The 13,051-nt window shown below is 40.5% G+C and overlaps 1 protein-coding gene across 3 annotated transcripts in view; it reads left to right on the forward strand.

Moving 5' to 3' along the window:
* Nucleotides 1-13,051, forward strand: part of ankrd11 (ankyrin repeat domain 11) — a 103,906-nt gene that overhangs the window by 74,957 nt on the left and 15,898 nt on the right. For all 3 annotated transcript variants that reach the window (XM_068580344.1, XM_068580360.1, XM_068580352.1), the window contains 2 exons: nt 4,238-4,383; nt 7,524-7,656. In XM_068580344.1, coding sequence (XP_068436445.1) covers nt 4,297-4,383; nt 7,524-7,656 — 220 coding nt within the window. In that variant the 5' untranslated portion in view covers nt 4,238-4,296. The remainder of the gene's footprint in view (nt 1-4,237; nt 4,384-7,523; nt 7,657-13,051) is intronic.

A 13,051-nucleotide genomic window follows, 5' to 3' on the forward strand; every position in this document is an offset into this window, starting at 1 on the left:
AAAGTTGAAAGAGCACTTTGACCACCCCTATAACATCGGCTTCACCATTTATATTACTGTGTATCAGTCGTGTCTGTTAACCAACACCGAGATGAGTTGACTGACAGCCAGGGATTGTGCTGGTGATTTGTATCTGATGCAATAGCTGTGGGGTTTGTGCACACAACAACTGCACAACACAAGCACAGACAGACGTACGGAGAGCAACTTGCCCATCCCTGTATGCAGCTGCTGTGTTGTTCAGCTGTTAGTATGAAACATTTAAGGTGCGTTTCTGTGTTGGACAATCAGAGTCATGAGTTAGGAGTGGCACGTAGTTGGAGTAAACAACTACTTTTCATCTCTTTGTTGCATTACCATTGCTGAATGGTGTTTCCCTATATATATTTAACAGTTTATATTCTAGCAGAATTGCTTGCCCTGCACAAAATATGTATCTTAAAAAATTGATCCATCAACATAGTTTTGAAGTGTTTTACCGCAGCAGACATCTGTAGCTGAATTAGCATTTGAATTCTTGAACCTGGCGGTTTGTAATGCTTTGCACTTTTGAAGAATAACATAACATATGATAAAAATAGCATGTGTGTATTCATCCCAGGAGGCTTCACCATATAGTAACAGCATTTAAAAAATATAATATTCATGTTGAAATCTGTATAGTGCACTATAATACACTTTTACAGGGTTTAAAATGAATGTATTTACAACCACATGCAATATTATTAAATATGGCTGCATTAATAATTCTTCATCTTGTACAAAGACTGAGATTTCATCATTGAATCACTGAGGAACCCCTGCTAGTTAGCTAATTAGCTGCTTGTACCACAAATTGTTTGAACTAAAGAATTCACCTTTGTTCGCAATGGCCAGTTCTCATTATACACGACAGTTTCACGAGTTGGGATATTGTTAGACAAGGGGTGATTTCAATTTTAGGAGGTTTGTAAATGCTACACATTGTTTGTTTTGAAGTCGGCCCTAAACATTACATTTCCTAAATCAAGTAAACTTCTACTATAACATCCTTATGCAAGTGTGCTTGTGGTGTGTGTAAGTGCATCCGAGAGTGTGCATGGAGTATGCTGCAATATGCTGAAGTGTTGGCCTCTATCTGACCGCAGAGGGAGTGGCTCTGAGTTTTGAGAGGATGCTACAGGAAGATGAGGAGAGAAAGGAACGGGCTACGTTGAAAGAAAGATGTGTAGATGCAAGGGAGGGAGACCGGATGGATAATAGTACTGGCAGGTCCTGTCCTTTATTTGGAAGAGATTGCTTCTCTGGGTCACCTCTCCTCACTACTTTCTGCAGTCATCTTCATCGCCAGGCCTAACTGGGCTCACGTCATGTATTAAACATTAAAACCTTCTGGGGTCAAGTCACGAGTGTTATTAGCTGTTTTGTCTATCTTCAGCAGTCAATAGGTTGCTCATATCTTAAACCAAAATACTCCTGTTTGAATATTTAACTAAAGCTTATTTAAGTTCCCATCCATCCATTATCTTAACCGCTTATCCTCATTACGGTTGCGGGGCGCTGGAGCCGATCCCAGCTGTCAAGGGGCGAAGGCAGGGTTCACCCTGGACAAGTCGCCAGTCCATCGCAGACATATAGACAGACAACCATTCACGCTCACATTTACACCTACGGGCAATTTAGAGTCCAATTAACCTATGCAGCATGTCTTTGGACTGTGGGAGGAAGCCGGAGAACCCGGAGAGAACCCACGCTGCCCGGCTTATCTAAGTTATCTCGGAAATGTATATTTGTATTGATATTTGATATTGACCACACATATTGAAGTTGAAGTTTTTATGTATTCCTTCAATGAAAAAAAAATCTTTTCAAGCCCTTCAACCTCAAAATACAGTCGTTGAGTTCTTTTGTTTTTTCACACCTGAAATTAACCTGAAAGCGTGAATGCTCTTTGAACTTCGACTCACCACTTTGTCTAACCTCATAATATCATTTAAATGACTAAATATAATATGTATAAGCCGAACGTAACATGTATATTTGCGCTACTGTGCCTTTAGAGATGTTTCTCGTGGGGCGGCATGTCTGCCCGCTGAGCCCCGTTAATCAATAAGATTGACCTTAATTATGAAGCAGTATGACGTCTCTTTCCATGAATCCAATGACTCCAATGTTACCCTGCATCTCTGTTCCCCTTATGCCTGCTCACCATAACTTTTATATTTGCTCAAGAAGAGAAGTGTTTTTACTTTCAAAGTATTAATCATAATAATTTAAATGTCAACATGCCCTGTTTATAGATATGATTAGATTTTGATATTGAAGATGAGATGATGGCCAAACGTTAAACGAAACACGGTGCTGTGCTCACACTTAAAAAAGGAGCCGTTGTTTGAGACCGTAATGACAGTAGATAGATTACGTCAAGTGTTTAGATATTTTACATAAAATGTTCAAACTCTTTTAAATGCTTACCTGCGTCAGATGATGAGCCACGACACCGTCAGCTATTGATTGGACGATATGAACATAGAAAGGACAGCCCAGCCTTTATTTCATGTAAAGGCACAAATTATTAATAGCAGAATAATGTCAAACAATAGAATATGTTTTTCTAATGTAGATAAACTTAGTTTTCATAGACTGTGTTACCTTTTTTTTTGTATATATAGTATACACTCACATACAAATACACATATGGAGTCAATCAACTGTTTAGTGGCAAGAACACTTAACTGAATCCCACAGACTCACAATGTTAACAGATGTTATGTATATTTTGATTGGGACGAAATTACAAAGGAAATGGGGCCTGTGGTTTTGAACTGGGTTTCCTCTCTTGTGTGACTGCTTCATTGCAAACATAATTTTCTTGCGTTTTGCGCTTTGTCAGCTGAATGTACTATAAGTGCCCATCATCGTTGTCCCAAAATAGTGCAGAGATTGTTGTTTGAGAAGTCCAGCTGACCCAGTTGTGTGTGTGCGTGTGCGCGCGTTGCTAGGTTTGTTTATATCTGAGAGTAGTCAACCTTCCTGTCACTTTGTTTGGTGTGCTGAGAGGTGGGAGTCTAAGGGAGGTTTGAAGAGAGGGCCTAGCAGGAGCAGAGAGGCAGTAACAATGAGCCAGAGGCGGGAGGAAGGGGCTGTGGTTTGCTCTGTTTGCTCATGTCTCTTTCCATACACCAGTAAAAAAGGAGCACTACATCCTCTATAGCTCTGTGCCTCTCTGGTTGGCTGGCTGGCTGTCTTGACTTGACTGGAGGGATATAAATAGCAGTCTTTGAATAGGATAACTGCAGAAGGATGGGAAGGAGGATGGGGGAGGGGATGGGAGTGGAGATGGAAGTGGCGCCAGGAAAGATAGGATTGCCAGTGTCTCAAAGTAAAGGGGAAAGAAAGGATGCAGCCATAGTCTCATCTGGTCACTCACTCAGTCACAAGGATGATCATACTTGGACGCACTTAGAAAAAAGTGCTTTATGGAGGAGAGAATTGAGGGATGGAATGTATAATTCATTGCCCTGTGGAGCAGAAGGCCTCTCTTCACAAAGGCTAGGAGGTTGTTATTGTGTACTTGCACAGAGCTCTCTATTCAATAAGTTCATCATAAAACCAATCACTCATAACGGATAGGTTTCTGGTTGTAAGAAGGCGATGATCCTTCTTCTTAACGGTCTGTGGTCAGGATGCCATGAATGAGAACAGGGTAACGCCCACAATTACAAGTGGTGGCTAGCTATGGCGGTAAGTAGCTGTTTGGGTTTTTGTTGAGACGTGCCAGTCACGTTCCTGAAGAAATTCCTCAGCTGTTCCTAGCTCTCAGTATCCCACAACATTGGGGTGATGCAATATCTTACATGGCCCGTCCTTGTGTCATATCTAAACTCCAGTATACAACTGCTTTAGGTACACACACCTGTTAAATGGTGTGTGTACCTTAGCTGTTTTAAAGGGATTGCAGTTTCTCTTGCTTTAAGATATGCAGATACTACCAAGCATGTTTTATGGTATTTGCTCGCTCTCTGGGTTCAACCTGGAGAACAGTTAAGCTTTTTGCCTCCCACAGCTGCAACTCAGCCTGATGTCTTCCCTCTCGACTGCTCTTTCAGATCAGGTTGTAATGGTTGAAAATAGAGTGCTTGATGTGCCGCTAATGGCAGCATCGTCTGGCAGTGTGTAAATGTGTTTTCAAAGAAATGTAGTGGCCAGTTGCTAACCTCCCCCACCGTCACTGTTTTTTTCTTTCCCTTTGTTCCAGACGGTTGATGACGATGCAATGGCAGCGTGAATGAAGCTTGGCGTGGGGAGAGCTGAACGATGCCCAAAGGTGGGGGATCTAAAACCCCCCAACTGGACCACTTCCCACTCAACACCGACATGGTGGAAAAGCAGGGTGGGAAGAAGGTAAGACTGAAAAACCTACAGACACACACTATGCACATTGGCCAAATGTTTGTATACACCATGTAATCCCAATTTCAACTACTGTTTGTCCTTGAAAGTTGACACTTAACCACAACATCTGAGCAACAATTTCTAAACCTTGGAAGGCCTCGCAGACATCGGGAAAGTAGGCTAAAATATAGAAGTAGCTTTCTCAACCAGAAGGGTTTAGAAGCGAACAAGGCGTTCAACAGAATGTATCTGTCCCTCCAAAGTTTCCTCCAGTGTGATGCATGAATATCTATCTATCTATCTATCTATCTATCTATCTATCTATCTATCTATCTATCTATCTATATATCTCTATCTATATATCTGTCTCTCTGTCTCTGTCTCTCTGTCTCTCTCTCTCTCTCTCTCTCTCTCTCTCTCTCTCTCTCTGTCTCTCTCTCTCTCTCTCTCTCTCTCTCTCTCTCTCTCTCTCTCTCTCTCTCTCTCTCTGTCTCTCTCTCTCTCTCTCTCTCTCTCTCTCTGTGTATGTATGTATGTATGTATGTATGTATGTATGTATGTATGTATGTATGTATGTATGTATGTATGTATGTGTTTCAATGATGTTCTGTGGTTGATCACACTCTCTTGATCTGTCTTTGGTGGAGTTGAGCTTTATGAGAGTTTCCCAGTGTCGATGATGTTGTTTATGTCAATGAGGTGAAGTTGTGTGGTTGAACTTGTTGGGTTTGTCACTTGCTGCAATTTTTTTCAGTAACCAGAACTAGAAAGTTGAGCCATCAAAAAACATGCCTCCACATTGAAACGTATATATTTAAAATTTATTGTAAATGAAGTGTAGTTACTGTATCCAGTTTCACCAGGATTACCTTAATGTTTAATAAAGCTATTGACTCTTGCATATAACATACTCTTTGCGTCTTTGAGATTCAGGCAATATTGGCTGAAATCAGAATTTCTTAGCCAGATTCAGAGGCACCTTTTGGAATGGTAAAGCCTTGTTAACCTGTTGTAAATATCCTGAAATGCAGGCTACAAAGTCAGCGTCCTGTGAATTTGACACTGATACAGTCATGTTGTTTGCAGTGGAATTAAGTGTCGGACGCAGCTTGATGATGTCATGTGTGCCAACTGTTCAGCTGCCAGGTGCAGCGACAAGAGGCAAAAAGAAGAGAGATACAGCTTATCCTGGCATGGATTTACAACCCTCTGCAAAGGATTGCATCAGACTCTGGTACGGAGGGAGGAGAGGAGACAGGGAGGGAATGAAGCGCGCAGGGGTGGGTGGAAATCGGAGGGAGGCGAAAAGAGCAGGCTCCATTGCTAGGAGACCATCAAACAGGGCAGGGCGTCTTGTGAAGGCAGATGTGAGGAAAGTCTTTCGTCAAAGATTTCTTTGAATTTAACTAAAGAAGAAAATAACCCAGTCTAACTCTGGAGATCGACTGGTGTATTTAGCTTTACATTTGCTGTTGTATTCATTTTCCTTCTCCTAAAGAAATCACTCAGTTGCATCTTGTTTCCCCCACTTAAAATGACTGTAGCTTCTGCACTTGCCTGGATGTGTACCTCATGCTTTTGCATGAATTGCGTGCTCTCTTGTTACAAAGCCTTTGTGTCGCTAAGCGCAGACACAGACGAGGAGAGGAAGGGAGAGTCGGAGAGATCAGCTAACTGTAGCTGACACTGTTTGTCTCTACTGTACCATGACATCATAGTCTTATGACTGGGGCAGGGCAGGGGGAGGAGTTCAAAGAGTCGACACATAATGGAAAACCTGCCCTGAGGATGGAGAGAGGGGAGTAGGGCACAGAAGGTAGGACAGAGACAGTAAAATAAATCAGTGTCCTGAAATCACATTTTAACTGCTCCTGCATCTCCACTACAATATATGAAGCCATCTGTACATGAAGCATAATTATCATGTTGACCTTATATCCCAATACATTTTTGGACTAAGCAGTTTGACAAATATACCAGGAATTCACAACCGAGTGAATCTATTCCTAGTGTAAATTCACTTATAACTGAGTGCTTTATCCTGCCATGTTTATTTCTCATGATGGTGTCAACTGTATTCTACAAGCACAGTCTTTACTTCAAATACTCCAGGATTGACTACTGAATACAAGGGGATGCATTTACTCTGCATGACAAATGAATTATTAGAAAATACAAATACAAACTTTGATTAGTAATTGATTTTGATAAAGATTTACATTTAATGAGTGACTCATTTTAGTAGTTTCCTGTGTCATCTTTGATTTCAGATTATATGGCCTGTATTACAGCTTTGCTTTGACCATTTTTCCTAATGTTGTGCATTGTCAGACAGCGGTTTCTAGAAGGGTACATGCATTTGTTTTTGTGTATTGAAGGTAGTGGCTCTGCTGCTGTGATACTTCCGTTCTGTCATTCACTTATTCTTCTGGCTTTCACTCCCTTCTTCCAACTCAACAACACAATTATGTAGTTAAAAATACTGAACAATTCTGACTGATACCTTCTTAATTAGGTTTTTTTTCTCATTGTTACATATGGTCAATCAATTAATTAAAAACATGATGATATTCATAATGAAATGTATAATTGTAACTCTAAAATAGTTCAACGATAAACGACTCCTGACTTTTGTCCTGTCTTCTCAACAACTACTGGGAAAGCTCTTGTCAGTAAGCAAGTTACTATCAGATCCCAATACAACACAGAAATCAGTTCAACAAACACAAGTATTCACATCTGTTGATAGCAGATACACTTGGGTTTGTGATTGTTTCCAGCAGCTGTAGACCACAGAGCCGAGTCGGCGTCAGCTTAGCCTCCTCTCCCTGGGCCAGACTCTTTGCTCTGGAATCTAGGAAGAATCCAAATGGAAAAGTTTTGCTCTGCGAAGCCCATAATGGCTGAAAGGATTCAGGGCAGTGAACAGCACCAACTACAGAAGCAGGATCCACAGCTCGCTCATATATATAACTGTTATATATGTATTAGCCTATGTCTCTTTTTAACTTCTCTTTCAGTCTGTTCTATCAAAAAAAAATGTAAAGTTGTAATTACACCCCTTTTTGTTGTTCATTCTGTTTAAGGCTGTCAAATCTGAACAATGTCACTTAAGGTTTCCTTTGTGTTCCGGTTTGTCTCTTTCACAGGATAAAGTGTTGTCAAATAAGACTCCCAAATTGGATCGCAGTGATGGGGTCAAAGAGATGAAAGAAAAGGCCCCTAAAAGGAAGCTGCCATTTACTGCTGGAGCTAATGGAGACCAGAAAGATTCTGACTCGGGTAAGAGCATATTGGGATGCGTTTACTTTGCTTCTACTACATGTGACTTTGAAGGGGTAATCAAATGGGAGATATTACATCACATCCACTCGAGCTTGCAGGAAGTAGTTGGGTGTGCTCCGTGAAAAGAGGGGCAGGGCTTTGTGAGGTGAATGGGCTCCTAGCTCCAGCTTCAAGTCAGCTGCGAGTCAGTGGAAGAAGGAAATTGTACCTGCAATTGCATCCTGAAAGGAGAGGAAGACCACACAAAATCACGATCCAATTAAGTGTGAATTTGTGTAGCGCACTGGACTGACCAAGTCCTGCTTTTGGTAAGGCTCCGGCTTTGTGTTTGCTTTAATTACTGAGAGAAGGACTACTGCTTACGCTTGTTTGACTTTGGGCTTTAAGAGTTCAGGATTTGGTTGTTGATAATGGCCCATCACAGAGGCTTTGGAAACAGCCTTCATCTTCCACGCTGGCTGCGTCACTATATTGGTTTATTTTCGATAATTACACTTGAAAAAGGAGTGGCGAGCTAAAAGCATGCCTGTTGCAACAGATGACTATTATGGTTTGGGTTCTAGAAAGATGGGAGTGTTATGAAGATGCTTTGGGTTGTGTGTAATTGCTGCGTAGCTGAAGGGAATGTTTGATTGAGAAGCTGTAATTTGTTTACTCATTACTACTTTGACTGTCACTCTTGAAAATCTGCTGTGTTTGTGTACCTGTCTTTACCCTTTTGGAAGATTATTATATTGTAGTAAGCATATTTAGTGTACTGTTTCTTGGAGAATTATACACGCTTGTTGTATATCATATTATTAATCTCATTAGTTTCATATTAATCACGTTTGCTGTTAGGCTGGGTTTTTTTTCAGCTTCTCCAAGATACACGTTTAAGTAAGTGGGTGTGTGAGCTCTCACTTGAGGAACAATAGCTAGACAGTGTCTTCATATGCTGATAGCTTGAGCTCTTTTGGAGTGGAGCTATATGGTCTTTCAGTCCTCAACTCTTAACTCTCTCTCTCTCTGTGAAACAAATTACAAATAGAACTGTCTCTTAATAGTGTATTCTGTTTACAAACTGTATTAGCCAGGCTGTTTCCAGAGTTCAAGACACAACATAGTTCTCACAGTTTACACAATCAATTTGCTAGGATCCGTCTTTTATCTTCGTGCTTTAAGGATGTATTTCATCTCATTGGCAAAATTGTTTTATTGTAGCAATGGCTAGCCTAATAATTCATTCTCCTTTCTCCTCTCTGTATCGAGTTGTTTCTGCATATCTGGGTTTTATAGTCTGACTTTGTTGCCTGGCCATTCAAGCTCTGACCCTGCTGGCCCCTGCTGGGTCAGTGTCTAGCCCTTTTGCAAAAGGTAACACTTCACAGCTCTCCCCCCACATTCAACCATGCTCCATTATCAACCATCATTCCTCTGTGGCTTGAGCTGATGGAGGTGACCAAATTATTTTGCAACCAAGTTTTTCTTTTAAAAACAGCTTTTAAAAACAATCTTTCAGAAATGTAACGCTGGTCATAAACAAAGTAATGAGTTTTAAAACTTTGAAGTTTAAAACATTGTGTGTGTGTGTGTGTGTGTGTGTGTGTGTGTGTGTGTGTGTGTGTGTGTGTGTGTTTGTGTGTGTGTGTGTGTGTGTGTGTGTGTGTGTGTGTGTGTGTGTATCCTAAACTCTTGGAAAACGTAGATATTTTATGTAGCACTTGTTTTAGTAGCTACTGGGACTTATTTGAATGTTAAGATTGTGAGAAGAAGAATGTAAAATGCTTAAGTCTGCTAAAAAGGGATATCAATTTAGACTAAGTGTTTTTATAAAATTTGCTGGCATTGTCTTTTATATGCTAATATGTTAGACTGCAAATTGCTTGACAATAATACAAAATACAGATGGTAAAAAAAATAAAAATATGAAGTCAAGTCCCAGTTTAAAAGCTGACACCACAGACTGAAGTGTAGCTCTTAAATGTTATCCAATCAGTTTCCTTCATATTTGTCTTTCTTTGGTTCCCTTGAAAATGTGTCATCGCTATGCTATTGGGAGGTATGATAAAATGGAAGTGTTGGACATTGTCTTCAAAGACATAGCAAATATATCTAAAAGATCAACTCTAACTCTAAGTATTACAGCCTGAGCAGTAATACATTGCTATCAATTCAGCCCCCTTCTCTGAAAGATGTACTTTCAGAGAAGCAGACAGAAGGATCTCAGACATACAGTTAAAGGATATATCCAGGAAGTCAAACTGATTCAGCAGCAGATGAAGTTACAGATCACAGTGTAAAAATTAACCACCACATCACCAAGCGATTGAGACAGAAGGTAATGACATTACGTTCCTGTAATGCCAAGTATCTTTATTAATTGTGACAATCAATAAAAAGTAAACGCAGTCTGCGTCGACATTCAGTATAAAAAGCCGAAACGATTACTTGAGTTTACAAATCAGAGATGATGCTGCACTCTGTTGTCTGCGATTAAGGTGTCAAACTAAACTAATGGTCAACCATCATGCACATACAAGTAGTCTGCTTTAGCGTTTATAAACACTACAGGGGTCCATAACTGAGTTAGAGGAGGAATCTGTACTCGTTCTGTCCGTCCACGGCACACATTGAAGTTGATGTTAAGACAAGCTCTCAAAACTTGCTCCTTCACAGAATTGCCAAGCCTCCCATGACCTCCTCATGAAGCGGCTAGACATTAGCATTCCTCCTTCTTGAGGTCATCCTCCTCCCCCACTAACCACAGCGTTCAGTAATTAACGGTACAGTCTTGTCAGGTTGAGACTGTGTGTGCCACGCTGATAAGTCTGAAGATGCTGTTAACTTGTGAAAACAACTTGTGTTTTTAGTTTTTGTGAAGAGCCTCACTAAAGTACCACAACAATAGGAAAACAACTACATTTTTCCTTCCTGTCCATGTTATTTTAGTTGGAAAACTATTAAGTAATGAAATAAGGCTATCCCTTTATTCCCTTTAAAAGGGTTTGATACGGCCCACATTTTTTTGTTGTTTTAGACAAATGTTCGAGTGAAATGATTAGATGAATCTATTGGCTAATGGACACAAAATTATTTTCACTGGACGAGCAATTTCATGAAGTTATTTTGCGACTCTTTCTAACAACTATTTTCATGTCTCTGTGCCAAAAGGTAATTGTGACTGAGTTTAATTAGTTATTTTTATGCATGCAAAAGTTCAAACATGCAAAAATGTTACATGACAGTTTGACGTTATCAGCGATACTGCGGTTAAAAATGAGCTATCACAGACGAGGTGATCCAAGCTCTCCTTGGACTGTATGACACTGCTGCACCTTGTCATACTACGTCATACTTTCCACCATTTTGTAAAAAAAATGTTTTTTTGATGCGAAAATGCCCACATGAATGTACAGAAGGTCAACATGTTTAAAGAAATTTAGTCAGTGTGCTGAGGTTTTCGTCTAAGTCAGTCTTTGGATTTGTAGCCCGTGTGCACACTGAATAACTTTGTCATTTCTTTCAACATTTTAGAACGTTCATTGTAATTCCAACATGGCTTTTGCCGCTGGGTCAGTTGTGGGGCACAGTAATGACGGTCAAGTTTGTGAACGTTAAAGGAAGGTGCAAGCTGAGCCACGTAGAATGGGTTGCAAAAATTCGACAGTGGTTTGCAAAGATCATCAGACCCCTCATGTTTTACCTCTGGCAGGTTATATTTGTCTTTCTGTCTCTCGGACTCACACAGGCTCTGAACTATACTGATAGACAGAAGCAGTTTGTCATTGTACAACTCATTAAAGCAATATAATCATAGGCGGAGAGGTCAGACAGAGCGTCATTCACCCTGTGTGTTCAGACTGAGTCTGTCTTGCGCAATACAAGACATTGACAAACATCCTGTTGGCCACTTCCTGCCTCTTCTCTCTTGACTTCCTGTTTGTGCAGTTTTTATTTGTCCCTAAACAGAACATTGTTTCACTCTAACGTACTACGGTCAAACATACCTGGTCTGGCTGGTTAGAGTGGTTCTTCTGGTTGTGGAGTTGTATTCGCTAAGTGAGCCAGGCAGTTTCTTTGTTTTGGCTTTAGCTAACATTGTGGTATTGTCTGCCTGCCATATCAAAATCTACCTCTCTTATTTCCAGACATGTATGTTTACTGTGGCCTCCTCACATGGCTCAGGTAGACAGTCTATTCATGGGGTGACGAGGCCTACAATATCAGGCCTGCTTTCCTTTTTTATTATCTTGTTTGTTAAGTTTCAAGCAGTGAGGTTCCAACAATGTCTGTAAGCTGAGTAATATCCATCTATTGAGACACATACAAGCTCTAGCAGTGGTCCCTAAATAGACATACAATAGAAATGCACACTATGGGAACAGGCACAGTATGTTGTGTAATTGTTTGTCATTTCTGTACCACAGTAATCCACATGTGTGACACGCATTTCTAAATCACCTGATGAACTATAGTAGGCATACGTTGGACACAGTCGTGTTAATCAACCAGTCTTTAACATTTTTATCTGCATCTTTCCCTCAACTCAGGGTAATAAACCACACGCAAATCATTTAAAAGACAAATAATACCCCTTCTTTTGTAAACATGGGGAACAAATATCGGTTGTAGCTATGTGCCGTTTTCTGTAGCAGTTAAAAACACATAAATTTGTGAAGGCATTTCTCAGTTGCTGGTTTGAGAATCTGTCATTTTATGCCGAGCTGATAGTGCTGACAAGTTGTGAATTTGAAACGTTGATTATATCTGCTCCAAGTGCTCTATGTCAGAGATGATAGATGAGAGATGAGCAGACCAGTGAAGATGAATCTTGTGTTAGAGACCTTGGTCTCGTGTGTTGTTAAGTAGCAGTCCTCTACATGGGTGCATCGTGGGTAATAACTGCTTTCCTGGTTCCCAGTCTTGTAAACATAGCCTGGAATCACTAGCCTAGCACTTTCTCTGGTCTATTGCTCAAAAAAACATGTTTGGACTTCTTCTGTGGTTCCAGCTGTTAAAGTTCTAGCTGAAGGAATGTGTCTTAATGGCAAATGCTTTGAAAACGTGAGAGTGTATCAAAGAGGGGTTGGGGCACATTAGCTCTAAGTATTCACAGATGTTAGTAAAAGTTCATCAGATCTGTACTTGTGACTGCAAAAATCTTTTCCTGGAAAGCCTTTAGCTAGCGGAAGTGTCAGCCGCCATGCTTCCTTCTTGCCTTGTTTACTTGTGTGTTTGTGGCCTTGAGCAATGCAGCCAGTCTTGGAACGAGAAGGGTCTCGAAGGAATTAGACTTGGACACATTTACTGGTCTACGGTTGTGTCTGTGCATGCACATTTGACATTTGCTGTTCCCATTCCTCTTTTTGGGAAGGAGTCTTTAATGTGTACACCGTTTTCTTGCTTGTCT

This window comes from Clinocottus analis, unplaced genomic scaffold (assembly GCF_023055335.1).
Source record: "Clinocottus analis isolate CAN_PGR_092001 unplaced genomic scaffold, fCliAna1.0.p SCAF_1, whole genome shotgun sequence".
Classification (NCBI taxonomy): Eukaryota; Metazoa; Chordata; class Actinopteri; order Perciformes; family Cottidae; genus Clinocottus; species Clinocottus analis.